Source organism: Phodopus roborovskii, unplaced genomic scaffold, assembly GCF_943737965.1.
Source record: "Phodopus roborovskii unplaced genomic scaffold, PHOROB, whole genome shotgun sequence".
Classification (NCBI taxonomy): Eukaryota; Metazoa; Chordata; class Mammalia; order Rodentia; family Cricetidae; genus Phodopus; species Phodopus roborovskii.
The window spans coordinates 30,411,571-30,432,385 of NW_026126567.1; the positions used below are offsets into that span (position 1 = coordinate 30,411,571).

General features: G+C 42.5%; 1 protein-coding gene across 1 annotated transcript in view; it reads right to left on the reverse strand.

Annotated features, from left to right (window-relative positions):
- Ext1 (exostosin glycosyltransferase 1) overlaps positions 1-20,815 on the reverse strand; it is a 275,544-nt gene that overhangs the window by 36,071 nt on the left and 218,658 nt on the right. The window contains exons 2-3 of the mRNA XM_051202662.1: positions 4,655-4,748; positions 3,099-3,206 (exon numbers count right to left, since the gene is read on the reverse strand). Of these exons, the coding sequence (XP_051058619.1) occupies positions 3,099-3,206; positions 4,655-4,748 (202 nt within the window). The remainder of the gene's footprint in view (positions 1-3,098; positions 3,207-4,654; positions 4,749-20,815) is intronic.

Sequence of the window (20,815 nt, forward strand, 5' to 3'; positions counted from 1 at the left end):
TACCATTTACTAGACATGCTGCCTTGGATGAGTTAGTTGCTCTCTCCAATTATTCATTTAGAATATGATATGGAGGTTTGGATAAAAATTATGTGTTTAGTACAGTATCTATAATACCGAAAGCTTGATTATGATGGTTTGTTATTACTATTGCCATTGTTGCCAAAGAAAGTTACTTTTTCAAGCTGGACAAATTGATTCTATGCAAATATGGGCCAATTGTTCACTGTCTGCCTGTTAATCTGCTCTGGTAGTTCTAAGATGCATTCCTTGCGTTTGTGGTTAAGATTCCTAGGCTTGCTTCCCAATTGCACCTGCAGTTCAAGGTCAGTTCCATTTATGTTATTTATACTCTCACAGGAGTTTCTTTGTGATTATCATCTGCCCTGTTATACTCTTCCTTCCTGCATGCTTGCCTCCCAAATGTGAGGTGAATCAGGCTGACAAAGGAACCTGGGCTACACAAGGAATGGTCTGCCAAGCACATTAATAGGAAAGTTGCTCTGAGTTCCCCTTTGAGAGGAAGGAGATGATGGTACACAAGACTACCCCTAGGAGAATCAATGAAAGCTCCACACAGTAAGGATAGAAAGAAAAGCTTGTTTGCTCTGTTAACATCCCAAACGAGGTACTGAATCTATGCTTTGAAGGGATCATAATACTGCAAAAAATATGGAGGCATAAGGTAAAGTTGAAACACTGGCAGGCTCAAGGTCAAGTGGAAACAAAATATCCTTAGAGGAGATAAACCATTCATGCCATATATCCTTGTTAAGTCAAGAAAATTTATTTTTATTTACTCACTGAGAAAATGACCTAAATTGCCAAAGAAAAATTAGAAAAAAAAAACTTATCCTCAATTTTCATAAGCATGCCCTTTTAAATGTTAATGGCATTCTCTAAGTCATACAGCTAGGCATGGCTGTTTTTGTTTGTTTGATTTGTTTTGTTTTAGAATGACCACAAGAACTAATCCATTAGGGAAATGCCAAAAGCTATCATTGCTACATGGCCTCCAGAAAATCAAGTCCGTGCTGCTTCTAGAGAGGAAAGAAGTGTCACAAACTTAGCCACTAGCATGGCCCCCTCTCTTCCATGGCTGCATTAGGTCCTCACTACTTCTAGAGCTGTGTGTTCTAGTAGTTCTTGTGTGGGATTGATGCATCTGACAGCACTCTGTCAATAGTTCGGGAGGACAACTCTAGATGATTGGCAGGATGGAGTTCCAAGTTCTCACGTCGCTTGGCTATTGGTTATTAATCTGCTTGTCCTCAGAGACAGGCATGGGAAAGTGATAAATTAATTCCGATTTGCACAGAATGATTTGAAAGTTGAAGAGCTCAATGAAGTCCTCATAAAAGTTTATGTATGGCAACAAAACTATAGGGTCTACCAAAATAGCTATAGGAAAGCCATGGCATGCTTTTCTCAGTGACAGGATGACAAGAACATACGCAAGTAAAAACACCAGAGCTGTTCTAAAACAGGAAATGAAAATCTGTAACATAACCAAAAACATTTCCCAGAGCACACATTTAGGCTCTGTGCCAACTCTTTAAAACCATTGTTAACAATAGTGCAGTCACTGTTCAATATGGAGGCAGCTGTGTAAAACAGATTGCAGATGAGGAGGAAAAGCAAAGAAAATGTGGGCATAGGAGTGTAAAAATACAGTCTTTACAGTGAAGTAAAAAGGGACTTCAGAAGGTGAAATATCCATCAGCTTCAGCGCAAAGATAGACACTGGACAACCACACAAGCTCCAGCTTGTTCACAACAAGGGTACCTTGGTACAACAATGGAGAATATGACTGATGTTTTAATATCCGAAGTTTCTTTTAATGAACATGTATTATTAACACAGAATAAAAGGAAAGACAAAGGCAGTATGGTAAAGCCCCACATATCTCACTTCGAGTGAGTGACTCAGACACCTACTATGTCTACATGGTGAGGGTTCTTTCTCACTGTCTTGGAGGATATTCCTATTGAATTATACCAGGGAAGAGTTGCTACAAATATTAGCTTTTCATAATACTCCCCCAAACCCCTTCCTCAGTGAGCACCTATGAAATTATGTTTAGAACAGAATGGGCTAAGTCCAATGAACAGGTAGGTTCATCATTTTCAGAGTATACATTCCTCCAAGTCTGTGCTGAGGTTCCAAAAGCACCAAGATCGCAGACCTGACAACCACGTAAAAGGAATGTTCTAGATGTGGTGACCTGGGCTGGATTAGTCCACAGTGCTATCCATTAGAGGGTGCATTGTTTGTGACTTTCAGAAGATGACCATATTCCCTCACTAGTCCATTAGCAAACCGGCCAGGGGCACAGAAGGAGATCAAAAGCACAGTTAGAAGCTCACGTTTCCGGATATCAATTATTTTTGTTTTTAAAACAAGAACATTAGACATAAGATTTCTACAAAATCTTGTGGAGGCTTAAAGATAAAGTGTCTAATGCCATGTAAGAAAAACATTAACTGTGCTATGAGAGTGTGTGGCAGATTACAGTGAACCTCAGACACAACTGCAGGGGGCTTGGGAATTCCTCAAGGACTCTTGTTGCTGCTTGCTTTTCTCTGTGCAGGCTGAGTTCCCTTTCCTTAAACAACTGAAACTCTTATTAGGGACCCTTGTTTTAAATATTCACCCAAGTGACAGCCTTCCTATAGGAACTCAGGGTGGGGCACTGTATAGTGGTAACGCTGGGCATAGCAACCAACCCTTGAGCTTGTGCACTGGAGTTAACCAGAAATGAATACAGGAGTCGAGGCAAGGGATCTAAGGGAGCAACAAGGGTAAATGTTTTGGTGCTGATGCTGCAAGGAATACAACTCTCCTCAGTCAGGAAAGCTCATGCATTTTTATCAGAGTAGTTACTTCCCAGAATATATTCTATGGACCTGCACAGATTTGGTGTTGGAAAGTGAACAATATCATATTAAACGACTTCATATTCACCATGACACAGGCAATTTTCTCCTGATAAAATTTCTTTTATGGAGCTGACCTTTTGGATTCATCTTGTTTGAAAGTTTGGATGGGGGCAGCAATAATCTGCTATTCTGCCGAAGGCCAACAGCCCCTTCCTTACCTGTAATAACAATCTCTCATCGCCGATGACGGCAGCTTGGTTCCAATTAATCACTTCAGAGAATGGCAACTCCCATCCATTGCTGAGCATTACAGGGACACAGGCAGCCTGAGCAAAGGAAGGATTTCATGTGTATGAGGACACTAACAGCATGAACCATTACAATCAGGAAAAGAATCAGTACAAATATGATTACCGGGATTGCTTATGTTACTTGGGTCCTGGACTGCTCAGGCCAGAAAGTGCATGCTTCAGAACTAGCTGTCAGCATCTCAAGTCTTGCCTTAGAATGATAATAAACCTTTTCTGTCTAGTACACAAGGTGTGGCTGACCTTACTTCCATGGAGATGACTGGTCTTGGAGAAAATTTTTTGGTTCAACAAAAATCTTTTTCCAATGGAATCCTAGCATAAAACCAACCATGAATATAACCATTTTATCAAAGTAAGTGCTATAGATGCATTTCTGTCATGGTTCACCCCAAGTCATGAGCTAACGGAGAACAGAAGGGGGCCCAGCCTTTCTGGGTACCACTTCGTGTACTTCACCACGGTAGTAGCTAGCTTTCCTTTGTCCTATACATCTGTCTCAAACCTTTGTGCCCTCCAGTGTGAAGTGTTGCAAACTACAGCCATACCAGTTTCTAATCTGCCCTGGGACAGAGCAGTCAGTGCACAGCATTAAGCTAAAGGCAAAATGTAGCTTCCAAGGAAGCCTTCATTCTAACCAGGGAGTCATTTGCTCCCTGAAACAGCTGTGAAGCTGCAAGAATATTAGTGGGTGGCGGCATGTTTCTCAAGTACCCTAGAATGCCCTGCCATAGAAGGGAGCTCTTCAGGCTGAGGCTACAAGACTCATAGTTAGCATGATAGGGTGAAGATGAAATGTAACGCTCCTCAGACACACACATTTAGACCAAATGCAAATTATTTGCAGGAGAGGAAGTGGTGAGAGAGGTAGAGAGACTATTTTGCCCTGCCATCCAAACTGCAGTAACAGGAGAAGGCATTTCTGCGTTGGGGTTGAACAGCAGAGAGACTCCCACACAGGCTTCTGAGCCTCCTCTGAATTGCAGATCTTTGGGCATCAGGGAAAGTAAATCACATAACTCTTAAAAGTTAAGAAGAATTCATAGAGGACCAAGATTTAACCCACAATTTTATCTTGGAGGCATAACGGCAGTAAGCTGCTGTTGATGCTCCTCACATTCGTGTACAGAAAAGAGGAGAGTCCCCTCTCCAAACTCAGGAGCTAGATTGGCAAACAGATCTATCTGCCCATCTGCCCTCTGTCTGCAAACATGTCCCTGATGAATCCAGTTCCCGGATGTCGAGACCAGTCGGTCTTTTCATGTCCTAAGGCAGGGAGTCAATCTTCCTTCCCAATTCTGACTCCTCAAACCAGTTTTCTTGGGAAGTTTTTTTTTTTTTTTTTTCCCCCAATCCTTGGCAATAGCCATGGCTTCTTTTTTTACTACCCTAGGAGGGTGAGAAGACTGAAGCCAGTTTGGCATCCATCCTCAACCCAATGCTGCAGAGTGTCATGGTCTCCTTACCTGCAAAGCCTCCAGGAATCTGAAGGACCCAAGCCTGCGACCACGAGGAACCAGACAGAAAGTGGCATTGTGCAGCATTTCCCGATAATCATACCTAGAACAACAAGAGGCATGGTCAGCAAGTGAAAATCCAGGGGGGGAAACCAGATGGCAGAGGGTCATGGGGTGCATCCATTTATCCTGCATAACCTGGGAAGGGGCTGCTCTCCCTTTTCCATTCGTGCGTGGAGAGACTGATGAATGTGGAGAACAAATAGGAACAATTCTGTTGTATAATGCAATAGTAAGGATCTCTCTTGCAAACCGTTCACAAAAGGACACACACATTAATGGTTCTCATACCCATTTGTCTTGACTAGCTCTGTTCCCTAAAATCAGATGGGGATGGGCAAGGTCTCATAATGTGGCCCTGGCTGGCCCAGAGCTTGCTGTGCAGATCACGATGGCCTGGGATTTATAGAGACCCACCCCACCCACTGTGTCTCCTGCGTACTGGTGAAATGCTTTGCTGGGCAGGCATCCCCGATACCTCTGCTTCTCCCTTACTGCCTTGCCACTCTGCAAACTCAGTGTTCTTGTTCTCCATTCCCCACACCACACTATTTAAAGACACTTCGGAAACCTCCAAACTCAGCGCACGCCAACATTTGTTTTCTCTTCACACTGGAGTTTCTACATTTAACCAAGAACATTCAGTGGCTCCTGACAAATAGTTGTATGGTGTAAGAATGGTTGCCTTGACTTTTGGCAGAAAGATGTGGGGGTGGAGGGGGAGGGAGGGGTAGAAGGAAGCTAACATGAAGAATGAGGGGGGGTAAGAAAGAAAAATAGCGAGGAGGCATTGCAAATGGGACAAAGAATGATTATTCTTTTTTGCTCAAATGCCATGTAATAGCGTTACACAGTTTGGTATTTGTTTGCTTGTTTTTGGAGTTGGGGGGAGCACCAATCCAGACAAATTATAATATACGATGAGCATCACCTGCCTCTTATTGTCGGTGAAATTTAGGAGTAACAAAAGGCATTTGATTGCTCAAGACTCCTGCTTTAAAAGTGATGGCCACCACACACATTCCTAAACAGGCAGTTTCAACTTCATTAGGAGTTTAGGGAAATTGTGGAGCTAAGGATACCTCGTGTCTTTTAGAGGCTCTGAATCATACAGCCAAGATGAAATCACTCTCATTTTTCAAGCCTTCCCAATGCTGAGCAGACAGGTGTGCCTCTGACAGTAGCATATGTCACCAGCATTTTCTAACTCTAATAGTCTAATTTAACCATAGCCTGAAGGCACTGGATTCTTCCCTCTCCTTTTTGGGGATATTGATATATACATTCATATTTTTAAAGCCCACGTCTATTTTTATATTCTCATATAAACCAGGCATATGGGAGTAAGCCAATTTTCAATTATAAACCCGTCATTAAGGAGAGGCATCATGCAAAGGACCGTTTGCTTAAACAAGCATGTACAACTAATTTGCACAAGAAAAGGTCACTGTGAATAGATTAAGATTATCTCCATTGAGAGCAAAATAAAAGGCCCTTGCTGCATTAATTAAGCTGCAAAATAGACTTCAAAGTGGAAAGGATTTTTATGAAGGATCAAATTTAGCTAAATAAAAATATTAAATTTTGACGGTAATGACGTCTCCTTTTTCACTAAACACAGAAATATAATTGACAAGTATCTTCAAGTTCAATTGTTGATGATGTCTGCATACTACGAGGTAGAGAAGAGGGAAAGAATATAGACACAAATTTGTGTGTGGAACTTAAACTGACTTTTTAAAAAATATATATATATATAGAAAGGTCGAATATACTCAGACTACTGCAAGGTTTAAAAGATACCCAGAATAGAAACCCCCGAGGGACCAGCACGGAGTCCTACATCCTCATCATTAAACTGCTAAAAATGTAAAACCTTATTAGTGTCCTGGATTGTAACAAGTTTCAAAGTTTCCAGTTGCAGAACTCACTTTATAGAATATGTGGAAGGAGAAGAAGGGCAGAAGACTGCCGGGGAGAAGTCAAGTGACAGGTACACTGGGGTGCTGATTTTAAAAGGCTGTGCAGAAGCTTTAGGTGCTGACGGAGCAAACGAAGCCACATGATTGAAGCTGGAAGCTATTCATATAATGAGTCGTGTGAAACATGCTCGAGCCTGGCCGGGCCTGCTATGAGACCAAGAGTTTAACACAGGTGCTTTCTGGGAATCAGTTTCCTCATCTGAATCAGGAGGTGTGGCCTTGGTGGAGGATGTGTCACAGGGAGTGAGCTTTAAGGTTTCAAAAGTCTTACACTTGGCCCAGTCTCTCCCTCCCCATGGCCCTGACTGGTCCAATGCTTTGCTTGTCTTTTGTCACGGTCAGCATTCTGATGGTCATGGGCTCACCCTAAGAAACTGTAGGCAAGCCCTCAGTCAAATGCTTACTTTTCTAAATTGCCTTGGTTATGGTATGTCTTCATAGCAACAGAAAAGTAATGGAGAAAAATAATTCCAACTTTTAAGCATGTCCAGCCCATGAACCTTCTTCCCTTTTGGATTCTATGGTCAATGAGCTCATGAAATAACCAGGTGTTCCAAATGAAGAGGTATCCAGCGATATCTTTAACTGGGCCAGCTATCGGTTTCAGCTGGGGCACTTCCTGCTTTGGTAATTTTAACCCCCCCCCCCATCTCCTGTGATACACAAGGATAGAAGGACAAATGATGAACACTATTCAGAGGTAGTTTTTTTATCTACCCAAAAATGAGCTGATAGCAGATAAGATGTAAAATCTCTTAAAGGTATTCTCGTCACCAGAGAAAACTAGAGCCATCACTCCACCGTGACACGTGACACATGTGAACCTGGTGGAATTCTCCCACAAATAAATATTTTACTGGGGGAAAGGGGGAGTATGATTGTATGATTTAAACGTTCTTGAAATAGTGCCAAAGGTGTAAACAAAAGAGAGAAATGTCCATTTGAGAAAATCTGCCCAGCCTCTGATGACTGCCATCGGTTTCAACCTAGGCCAATGAGAACTGAGACCTGAACTCTGGGAGACACACCCACACATCTCCTGGCAGGAAGGGAACAGAGTAAACATTTTCCAATCAAAATCTGATAAAGAACTTTTGTCTAGACTATGTAAAGAACCCCTCTGCCTCAACAAAAAGACAATCCAATGTAAACGTGGGCTAAGAATGTGAGCTGACATTTCCCCCCAAAGAAAATGAAGAAGGTACCAAAAAAGAGCACAGGAAAACACTGAATATCGTTAGTTTTGGACGAAAGGAAATCAACACAATGGTGCACCATTTGCTACCTGCTGGGTATTGTTAAGGGACGGATGAGAACAGGCACTGATTGGGTGTGGAAGACATGAATCCTTCCATGGTGCTGGGAGGAAAGCGAAGTAAATGGTGAGGCTGCTCTGGGGACAATCTGGCAGTTCCTTCTCAAACTAAAAATGGACTTTTCATATGACCCAGCATTTGTACTTGGGCATTTATCCCAGAGAAATGACTTACATTTACATGGAAAAGCTGTCCACCAATTTGAACAGCAGTTTTAATTGTAAAGCACTGAGATTCCTCCAAAGCATGAAGGAGGCAACAGACTGTGGTATAGACATGACCTAGAACACTCTCAGAAAAATGAATACAATAAAATGAAACGGGACAAACTACTGGCATACACAAGAAGCTCGAGGAAGTCAATGCTGAGTCCAAAGCCACCCTCTAAAGGGTACACACTGCATTGCTCTATTTTTGTAACACTTGTTACAGCACACAATTACAGGGCTGGAGAACTGAGTAGTGGTTTCCATTAGTTAGAGGTGGGGGAGACAGACAGGCAGACCTGAGAGGTCAAGTGGGAGGACAATTCCCCTGATTGAGTCGGGAAAAGCACAGCATGTTATAATCACACATAACTTAGAAGACAAACACACTAACCTACATGAGTTGCGAGATGTGACAACTGCTCTCAAAGAATTTCCGCCTTTAATTGAAGAGTTTTCCTAAGTGACTGCAAAGAAATGTGCAATAAATAAAAAGGACTTGACCTTGAATTTAACCTGGAAACCAGTACCACTCAACCACTGTAATAATTTTCTTCCTAAAGTTGTATATTTGGGATATACCTCATTTAAGATGAGCTATGGATTAATGCATATTTGAAGTTTCTTTGGGTTTGTTTGTTTGTTTTTGGTCATCACAAGAAAGACACTGTTTCTCCTGGTGAGACAGTGCAGCTGACAGGGTGAGGGGCAGAGTGGTGCCTACCATGCCACCAAGTGTCCTCCCAGACAACGGGATCACTTCCATTACCCATTACCTGGGAACTGCAGAGATCTCAGGGTCACCCAGGCCTGCTGAATCAAGAATGCTGGGGAAGAGCCCTGGATTCTATGCGAGCTCATTGTAATGCACACTTCATTTTGCAAGGCACGGGCCTGGTAGTTGAGAACTCAGTAATCAAGAGCTCAGTGGTCAAGCAGCCAAACCTGGCTTCACATTCCAGGCCTGCTGTATGCAAATGAGGTGATCTTAGGAAGCGGTAATTTGCCTAGGCTGAGTTTCCTTGTTCATCCAAAGGGGATGACACTTCCACCACGCTGCTCAAGGATACATTTAACTAAAGCACAGCACCTTATAAACAGTTCTGGAAATGATAGCTATAATCACCACAGCTGAAGAGAGACAGCAGATAATAGGAAACACGGGCAGTTGTAAATGAGGAAATCTGGGTTGAAGAATTTGGAGTTTTGGATCTCCTGAGTGACCCCCATGCAAATCTCTTAGCTTCTGTAAAGCTCAAATGAAAGTATGTACATGCAGCATAATCAGGAACGCAGTATGCAATTGCAGTTATTATGGCAAATTATATCAGAAGGGATGGAATAAACATTTTTTAAAAACTACCAACAATAAAAAAAAATAAAATAAAAACAGATTTGCAAAGACAGCCAAGAGACAAATGTGGAGCAGACCCTTTAAAAGAAAAATGAAAACAGAAGCTGCACTTCTCAACATAGCAGCAGCGTGTAGTTTAAAAGCATTTCCTCATCACCAAAAGCGACACAAGGAAGGATGCTACCAGTGTGGCTTGCAGTCTTCCTGGGTTCCCACCGACCCACTGTCACAAGCACATTTGCCAAATTTTGCTAGCCACAGGGGAGGACAGGGGAGGAGCCAGCAATGGGCCTCTCGCTTCCAGGCTCACATAATTCCAGCCTGCCTGAGGTGGAAGTTTGTTTCAAGCATTTATTTATGAACTGGGTGAACATCTACAGCTGATCTGCTCCTATCAGCCGCGATCCTTATTAGTAATTACTTTTCCCCTGTTTGGACCTAGGTTTGAGTCGCATCGCTTAGGAAAAGAATCAGAAGGAAAATGCTTGGGATGGTTGAAATTCCACAGAGTGCTCTGGGATGGGGAAAATGAAATTCAGATCCGTGCAGCTTCTCTCTCTCTCTCTCTCTCTCTCTCTCTCTCTCTCTCTCTCTCTCTCTCTCTCTCTCTCTCTCTGTGTGTGTGTGTGTGTGTGTGTGTGTTTTCTTCCATCCATTCAGCAAAAGTCGGGAGGGTGCCTCTGACGTGTTAGGCACCACTTACAAGCTCCAGGTCCAGAAAAGACTGTGAAATTGTCAGGTAATTATCAGTTAGTGGGGAGATATTTGTGTGGAGGCGTGGGCTGGTTTAGGCAGGGAAGATAAGTCATGGCCACAGGGGGGAACTAGTGAGAAAAGGGAGAACAGAGATCCTGGAGATTTCTAGGACCTTTAGCTAAGTACTGAAGGGGGAGCAAGAACTAGCAGGTACAGGGCAGGTAACCAACCAGGAGCAAAGGGTTCTAGGTGAGAGAAAACACACAATGTGGAGTGGGTCAGAGAGGGTTAAAAAGGCTGCTAGCTCAGGAGGGGACCCAATAGGTCAACCTTGCTTGCTCCCTCCTGGAGCTCAAATATTATTCCACCCAGGTGAGTCTGAGTCACTCAAGAGCTCAAGGGAAAGAATCCCCACGACCGGCCACACAGCCTAGCTCCACAGGCAGAGCTGCAAACACTGCAAATGGAAGTCACTGCCAGGACTGCTGCACGACCATCCCAACTCAGGGTTTGTCCTGATTCTAAAGCCATTGTCTTTTCACTACACAAGGCTGCCTCTGGTCAGTCCACATACCATGTGGTGTTTGAAGGCGTACAATTCTTTTGAAGACAATTATTAAGCAGTTCAGTTCATCTCTGGATAAGCAGTTGCCACTTACAGGGCTCGTTGTCCTCAAAACTTAGCCCCAGGTCACTATTAGGGGTGCCATATGTGATGGGCCTCTGTTTCCTAAGCTTGTTGCTTCTACCCTTTTCTAAGCCCAGATTTAATGCTTAAAATTTCAATTACTCTTGAGGGGAAAAAACAATCTGAAAGGTCAGGATATGGGACAATATGAAATTGATCCCTGGCACAGATTTGAACTGAGAAACATGAAGTAGGAGTTAGAAAATGGGTCCAGCTGGCCACAGTGCTGAGTTCTCTTGAAAACACATGGCATGGAAAAGTACATGCAGCCTGGAAAAGTGTGGGTTCCAGTGGTTACACAACTTTCACTGCGTTTGTGGAATGTGTTTGCCTGACACATACTTACAGGTCTTGTGCACATAACTGAGCTTTTTATATACGTGTCAATCAGTTATCCAAATGCATGCAATTGCACACTGAATGTGACTGATCATAATAGAGACGGCCTTAGGGACAGTCAGTGGCACCCTTGCAGTACCAATTGCTAAAACATGGTGCCATTCCTTGCCCTCAACATTCAACAGGCAGCCAACCACGCATGGCTAGGATTAGGTATTCCTCCCCTTGCGATCTCTGGTATGAGACTGGCAATTCTAGGCCATCCACTGCAGACAGGGATGCTTGTACAAAACCACATACAGGCACTTAAATTCATCTTTTTAGATTTCCTGGCTTCTGCATCAGACAGTTTTCTTTCTATGTCAATTTAAAATCAATTTCAATATAAGAACTGGAGGAAGAAGTTAGCCTTCTACCTGTGGGCCAAGGTAGCTATGAGGCATCATGTATTCACATCACCAAGGACATAAGTTTGATACGCAGGCGGATACAATGACACCTGCCTTTCACCACAGGAGAAAGAGAAAAAGGGGATGGTCGGCATCAAATATGTTCTTGAACAGATTAAGTCATAATCCCTATTGTTTCTAATCTTGCCCATTGCATCCCTACCTTGAACAACCACTGACAGTTCAGAATTGCGAGGTAGTAATCATTACTCACATACATTCTCAAACATAGCATGTATGGAGTATATCGTGTACTTCCAGAAGGTTAGAATACCACCCTGATAGCACAAGCCTTTAATTCCAGGACTCAAGAAGCAAAGGCAAGCAGATCTGCATTGCTAGTTCCAGGACAGTGAGAACTAACTACATAGAGAGACTTTGTCTCAAGAAACCATCCTGGTTCCTGCAAATTAAATAGCAGCTCAATGGCCGATATATAAACACAGTAATAAAAAGGATGACTGTTAATGTCAACAATTATACAAATAATAATTCCACTGATTAAACCTTTCCTGTGGGCAGGGCACAGTGCTACATAATCTAGAATACCTATTGTATTTTATCGTTACAACCACCATGAGGAGTAGGTGCAACTATTGTTCCCATTTCATGGGTGGAGAGGTGTAACTATTGTTCCCATTTCATGGTGATGATGCATAGCTGAAAGGCTTTGTGGAAGGATAGCAGTGTTTGCAGTGTGTTCTACAGGCCCTCAGAGCTTTTCCTAGAAGGAGAGAGAAACACCAAGGTAGCAAAGGTGAACACAAGAGATTTGTAACACATGGTGTCCTCTGACATTAATCTCAGGGAGCTTTCAGGAGGACACAGGTCTTTGCTGCACCCGTTTTAATACTCTCAGTGCCAGATTTCAAAACTATTCTGAGAGGAATGCAATTCTAAGACATGTGAGTCTAAATTCTCTGGTTAGAAAGGAAGCATTTCTGACAGTGCTAAATAAAGGGTAACCCAAGCTGGTATGGAGAGAAAAGGAGACACCGGCAATAAAAGAACCCGATACAACAATGGCCTTGGATGGATGATAAATGGCCGAGAACAGATATATAGCAGGCCATTCAGCAAAGGAGAAGACCAATGTTGTTATCTTACCATTAGCTTTTCCCTAGGTGCTGTGTGTCACAGGAGAGATGGCCAAGTGGAACAGGGCCAGAAAATGTAGAGTAAAGGCTAGGAAGATTTGGGCAGTGCAGGCAGCATAGAGTATATATTCTCAGGATAGTTTCACACACATTGACAAGAGTGAGGATGGCAGGGATCTAGAAGTGAACAATTCAGGCTCCCCTGCCTCTCTGCCTAACTTCCATTCCAACTGCCTAGAGTACTGTCCCCATGACCACTCAAGTCCTAGTCCAGAAATGAACACTTCAGCCTCCTCTGCCTTTCTGCCTAACTTCCACTTGTGATGTCTAGAGGAGGTCCCTATGGGCACTCAAGTCCTGAACCCTGTCTCAACACTTTTGCTCACTGTACTACTAGGTTGTTCATTTTACCTTTTCCTCCCCTCAGGCTTCACAAGTCCAGACTTAGGTTCTATTATCTCTTGGCCCACAACCTACCCACCTATGGCTGGCATTCTTACATTGTGTTATACAGGGACTATGAAAGAAGGTAAACATGAAGTGATGTAACTCTTCATTATGACAAGCTCCACTTTAGCCAATAAGCATATATCCAACTCTTGAACAAACCACACCTGCCTAAGGTGATGCTCCAGTTTCAACCGGACTCAAAACAAAACAAAACAGAAATCAGTCTTCTCTTCCTTGTTTTCCTTTTGTACATCGAAAACCCCATTTTCTCTGTCTTTATTTCTAAAGGTCTGGCAACTTGTTAAAAAGTTATCTTCTCCTTGAACAGTGATGAGAATTGGAAATTTGTGCTTCACCAGGCCTGATAAATAGCATTATGTGAAAATCACGTCAAATGTATGCACAGTGGTGTTCTCTCACTGAACACTCTCCTGCCCTTCTCTCCATGCCTGGGCTGAGGAGAATAATTACAGACCCTCCTGATGGCTTCTCCAATGACAGACACTGACTCAGTCCAAAGTCAAAGACTTTCCACCCACAGAAGGAACAGGTTCATCCTAAGTTCTAAGTAGTTCTCTTAACTTAAGAAGAGGCCTCTTTTCCTCCCTGGCTACCCATCTGCCCTTAGATGAGGCAAATGGTTGGAATTCCTGATGGGCTTTTCTCATAGCCAGGGAAGGCCCGGATGGAGACAGAGACTGTCTGAGACACTGCATCCTTTGTTAGTGCTTAACCCTTCTGTCTGATCCCTGAACTTAAGTGATTACAAAATACCTTGAGAAATGGCCCTGGTATGATAACCCCACCTTCCCATCTTCTCTCCCAGTATCACCATCACTGGATTTATTTTTTGACTTAGACAGGAACAACTCAGCCCTGGGCCTTTGATGCTGACCATGCAAACAAGACCTTGGAATAGCATATCTTAGTATGATAAGTGCTATGGAAATCTAGGGCTCTCCAGTAGAGGATGGAAGTTTCATCAAAGAAGATATCAATGGAAAGTGTAACTTTCCCCTTTGGCATGGGGGTGCACAAACATAAAATGCAAGGGTGTGACCATGTTACATAAAACATTTGTGCCATGATAAAAAGAATGTTACATATTGATGATGTACTGAACCACCATTGTATGGTAGCTGAGTTCTTAGGGACTGGGAAGGTTACGAAGTCTAGATTCTGCCATCGCCTTTGGCAGAGATACAACATTGCATTGGGGGAGACAATCTATGGAGCTGAGTCACCACTTCTTCCTCCAGCTGGCTATATTTCCCTCAGTCCTCTGGAGAAGTTGTTAAAGAGACATCTCATTCTGAAACAGGGCCATGGTATGGAGAAAAATAATGCATCTGACAGGAGAGAGGTAGACCAGATGATCCCGAGGATGCATTTGTGCTTTGGCACCATGCATGTTAAGGTTTGGACAGGATCATGTGTTTATTTATACAAAAAAACAAAACAAAAACAAAAAACAAAAAACAAAAAAAAAAAAAAAAAAAAAAAAAAAAAAAAAAAAAACTTGTTCCCAGCTACTGGTGATACTTTTGTAAAACAGTGAAAACTTTGGAAGTAGGGGAGCCATATTAGAGGAAGTAGATCACTGGGGGCATGTTTCAGAAGGCAACATTTTTCCCTGATAACCTCCTGCTGTCTCTCATTGCTTTCTGTTTACCATGATCTGATCAGATTCTAATTTCCCAACCACTTCCCCCATAAACTCAGATAAACAGGACAAACTCAGGATTGTAGACTGAAATCTCTGATATCACTAAATATCAGAATGAAGCTAAAATAAAGAATCCCTTCTTTGGGGCTAGAGAAATGCCTAAGTGGTTGAGAGTACATCTGCATGGTGTCTTACAACCACCTGTAAATTCAGTACCACAGGATCAGATACCCTATTTAGACCCCTACATGCTCCTGCACACACATGGTCAATGTACATACAGCCAGATATACATATAATAAATAGTGTATATTCTTTAAAAAAATCTTTCTTTAAATTTTTCTTCTTGGCTATTCCTTCCTTTTCTTTTTTATTTTTCTTTGTCTTTTTTCTTTTTTTTTTTTTCTTTGTAGCTATGAAAAAGTAACCAATGTATTAAACAAATGAGAATTGAGCAACTCCCGTATGTCAGGTAATATTCTGAGCCCCAGAGAAGCAAATACACAAGGGAGTCTAGGACTGCCTACTAGTAGAACTTGCCATTCTGCAGAAACCAGAGAGTGCACCCATCCTTTGCTCCCATGCTTCTTCTTTTCCATGGAGAATGAGCTCAGCAACAGAAGCACACTCAAGTTCCTGCTGGCTTTAAAACAGACCAAGCTCATTCTTATACCCTTAAAATCTGCTTTGTATCAAATGACTAAAGATCCCTCTTAAATGTCAGGCTCTGTGTAAAATGATCCCAATGGCTTCTCCAGCTGCTTAGAACAATATTTATACCCCTGGACTACAGGGAACTGTTAAAACTAGCTTCTCCCCACAGTTTCAGCATCCCCTTGCTTGCTTACCATCTATAGTTACAGAGTTCTCAGTTTCTCAGCACAGCAGACTTTCTTTCTTTCTTACACTTGCTGTGCACTTAGACTGGACCATTCTTCTTCCAGGTATCTTCCAAGACGCCCATCAGGGTGCATACTCCTCAGAGAGATGCTCCTAGACTGTCCTGTGTGCAGGCTTTCCCACTGACTTGGTTTGACTGTCCTGAAAGGCTGCTTGAATTCAAGTACTCTTCTTTCCAGCCCAAACATAATATATACTGTATGACAGCAGGAACACACCTTTTCTTGTTCACTACTATTACCCCAACCTCAAGAATATGTCTGGCCTAGAATAATCTGTTATGATGTCTTTGTTGAACAAATGTCAGAACATTCTACCCTCATCTTGTTCTTCAGGGTCTATCTATATTGCTAAAAAGGATGTAAAGCATACAATTACTATTGATGTTCACAAGAAAAAAGTCACGTAAGTTTCCAAACAGATCTTGAAAGTCCTCTTTGATTTTGTCCTAAGAAATGCTAGCCTTACTTCTCCAGTTAATGTTAATATTTGTCAACTTCTCTAAATGTTGTCTGCTCTAAAAGGAAGAATCATTAAAAATGTCTCAGGAACTACCTAACAATATTTTAGGGATGTCCTTTAACATGTTTATGTAGAGTGATGCTGCAAAGCCTGCAGGAACTAATATTCTGCTCTGGACCTGGTCGCTGACTCATCATAAGCAAGCCATATTGACTTGAGTCAATTATTGTTTATAAAACTAAGAGTCATTCTGACCTTGCCTACCTAACAAGTTGTTCTCAGGAACTAGCAGGGCAGAGAATCAGAAAACACTGAGCAAACTGAAGTACCTGTGGGTATCAGAAAGAATGAGGCCAAACTTCTTGGAGCAACTTTTGCACTGAGTCACATGTAAAAGGTGCATTACACTCTTCTTTGCTTAGGAAAGACTTTTTTCCCAAAAGCATCCGGAAAAGTGGATTTCTTCCCAAGGCCAAGGGTGATGAAGCACAGGCTTCTGTAAAGCTAAGTGTCTGACTGCCATCCCTGGTTTTCCACTGAATTAAATGTCAGCTATTAGCCAATTGGTCTGTTTTCAGGGAATGAACCTAAACTGAAGATGGTTTGGAACACTTAGCTATGGGACCCTTCAAGATGGAGCACTTCTGTCATGTGGAACATCTTATTACTCCGTTTCCACAGAGGCATCTTGGCTTTTAAATAAACCGCCACATAAAACTTGGCATCAGAACACAAAGTGAGTAACTTCCATGGTAGAGAAGGTGATGCCACAGCTGTGTGTCAGAGACACAGCTGTGGAGAGTTGACTGCAAAAGTGATTTTGTCTTCTTCCTATTCATGTCCCTACCACAAACTGTCGAAGGATTAATTCTAAGGAAAATTTAGGGATGATCTTTATGGAAAGCTAGCCTAGTAGCCGCCAATCAAACATACCCATCTCCACGAGTGTTGGGTTTGGAATTATAAAAGTTTTGGAGGTGTGAAAACATAATTGGAAAACTTTTTTTCCCCCTGCTTAAAGGGCTAATTGATTTCACAGGTGTTTAATTATCATTTGCTGTGAGATAATACCTTGTAGTGCCATAAAAAATGGATTTAATTTTCGAGTGCTTGCAAAACCATTGCCAAAGCCAAGTTAGAGCTGAAGCTAGATAATTATTCTATAAATCAAACATACTGCCTCCTTTCTTTGAAAATTTTAATACTTGGGGATAATGATATCTGACAACCTTGAAACTAACATGAAAAAGATTTGCCTGCCAAGTGCCAAAAGGCAACCACTGGAGCATTTCAGGCAGTCTGGTTCATTAACAGTGACTCAGATGGCCTTAGGACCCTGGCTGCAGGCTTCCAAAACCAGCCAACAGCAAGAATGTTGCTGTGTGTCCAGGCATGGGTAGTTTCCACTGAGATCAAATGACCATGCATCCAGCGAGGCCTATGGAAATGTAGAAATAAAACCTAAATTGCCCGTACCCTCCAAAAAAAGAAAGGGGGGAAAGGAGAGAGGAAAAAGAAAAAGAGAGAAGAAAAGAAAAGAAAAGAAAAGAAAGGAAGGAAGGAAGGAAGGAAGGAAGGAAGGAAGGAAGGGGGTTAACAGGGAGAGAGGAAAGGAGAGGAGAAACAAAAAGAGAGAAAGGAAGGAGATATAAAAAAAGGAGAAAGAAAAGGTAAACAGCTGAGCTCACACTAAGGAAGCCAGAACATGGAAGGTGTAAGTTTTCAATGTGATCAATTAAGACTTTCCTATCTAATGCTTGAGGCATGGCATTTGTGCTTCCTGTAACAAGAAAGAAGGGGAATCATGAAATCAAGAAAGTTTAACCAGCTGGAAGGCACCTCAAAAGTTATTTAGTCTAAACATCCCAGATGAAAATCAGTGATGTCAGAAGAGGTCGAACCACCGGCCCAAGATACCACAGGGAGACCAGAACTGGGACGAAAAGACGAGCTCCAAGTGAGCAGAGAAAGAAAGACAGCTTGACAATAGATCCAGACTCACATTTTCACCTCAGATCTAAAAATAAAAGGATAGCCTTCCCCTGGGGGAGGGGCTGGCATTCTCCACTGTTTCTTGACCAAACCCAATTTCCACAGAAGTGCCCAGGCTGCCTTAAATAACTCCCTGGGAGAGCCTGGCTGGTGCCTTGTTTCAGATTATTCTTTTTTTTTTTTCCTTTCTTCCCTCCTCCAACTCTTATTCAGAAACTGCTGAAGTCATAACACATTCCATTACATGAAATGTGCTTAAATAATCTAAGAAATCTGGGTGGCTGGATGGGCACGTGCATGCACGCGCGCACACGTACACACACACACACTGTCAGCACTATTTAATTTACCCTTTCCTGTGTACACAACATGTCCACACCCTTGCTACTACACAATATGGATTATCAGACAGTTTAAGGTTGTCTCAATACTCCTCGTTAAGATACTGAAAGGTGATATGCAGGACAATGAGTGCCATTCTCTGCACACTGTGCTTGGGTCCCTGTAAGAAACAGTTGGGGCCAAAGGCACGTAGGCAGACAGGATAGATGAAAATGCAGTTTCTGCCATAGCCAGAAAGAGAAGCATCCATAAAGGCTAGCATGGAATTCCCATAGGAGTTCCTGCAACTAGTCAAAATGATGTTTCTATTGACAGTGAGCATCTACTGACCATCTATGACACACTCTATCCTCTGTAAAGCACTTTATGTCCACTTGGCCAACTGCCCTGTCAAACCACTACAAGGTGACCTGTAGTACATACCCACCTTTCCTTGACACAGGAATGTATCCATGAATCACATTATGTATCCCAGCCTGAACTTGAACTCATCCTTCTTCTGCCCCCCCCCAGCCCCATCTCTTGAGTAGTGGGATTGAGAGCTTTACAAAGCCTAGCCTTTCCCCCAATTTATGGAAGAAGAAATGGAGGCACAAAACTAATCTGTGTTTTAAAACAGATAGGAGATACAAACTGAGACAGTTCGTTCATTCTTGGGGTGCAAGGAGCAAATGCCAATGCCCATTGCTTCCCTGACCTGCTGTATCTATTGGGTGTCTTGGACCAGCCAAGTGAGCTGTAGCTTGAAGGATCCCACAAGGACTACAATGGAAGCTACTTGGCTATGTTTTTCCAACCAGAGATAAACTTGGCATTGGTCAGAGCTTTTATGTGTTGCTAAATCAGACAGAAGTTCTTCCCGAGGCCAACCTCTGCCTGGGGTATTCTTCCCAATTCTTGAGAACACAGAGCAGGAGCAATCCAAAAGCATGCTCAGTTCCTCCTCTGAAAGACAGGAACTTTAATGATTTTTCCTAGGACTCTGTGTGATTTTTACTTTCCCAACTTTCCATGAGGCTTTGAGGCCAAGACCTACAGTTCTACCACAGAGTGTTTTCTAGTGTGTCCCTCTGTGTGCAAGGGTCCTCTAGGTCATGAAGACAGGCTAGGAAGAGACATCAAATAAAATGTAGGACACATGGACATTTCATACATCCATTTGTCCATCCATCCATTCATCCACCTACCTACCTATCAGTAATTCTTACTGGAGTCCTACTAATTACCAGGCATTCTACCATCAGGAGGAATACAACAAACCCATTTACCTTAGAGAATTCACAGTCTTGTTTGGGGAGAACAGCAATGAATGCTTAAGTACGCAATAAAACCAATAGTGACATTGAACCATGGATGGCTCTGTGAGAAGACATGGAAAAGAAGTTTGATACTCTTAGAAGGTAGGGATTAAGCTGAGACCTGGAGATTCAGTGCTGACAGTAGCCACAAAAGCCATTAAGAACTTTAAAATACATTGGGGAAAGCAAAATACACATGCCACAGCTCTTTGCCTCAAGAAACCAAAGACATCTTGCTGTGAGCTAAAGTTAAATCTGTGGGATGTTATGCAAAACAAAGACAGACGGAGGCCTCTTTCTGCTTGGGAAATGAGTGTGATTAGAGATCGGAGGTCTACACAGGTAAGCACTTTCCCTTAACAAGTTGGTTTCGTTAGACACTTGCAGATGGCTGCTGAGCCACAGCTGAGGGGCTGCTGGTAAATCCATGTCATAGACAGAAAATCGAGGCAGGAATGCACCTTCCCAATCTGAATGGAGTCAATGAAGGATGTTGAGGACTGCTACAGTTCACTCTACTTGCTTTTCCCCCAGGACCTGCCAACTCACCTATTTCAGTCCTTATTCATAAGCCCCTGTTCCTGATGCTGCAAAATTCTGCAGCCTCTGCAGAGATGGTGCCTCGTCCCTAAATAATCATATTTTCACAGTAATTAAAAGGCAAATTCCCCAACTCCCTAAATGCATGAGCAGCATGAATGCCTCTATTTTACCCTAACATTTTGCATCTCTAGGGCGAGGAAAAGCATGGTATGAAACAATAGAAATGACTTAATTGCAGGAAGAAGCAGCTGTGGTAGTGGTCTGGGAAAAAAAAGAAAGGCAGCCTCCACCAGGATATCCCTCTGGGAAACAAAATTGTTGGTAGGAAGA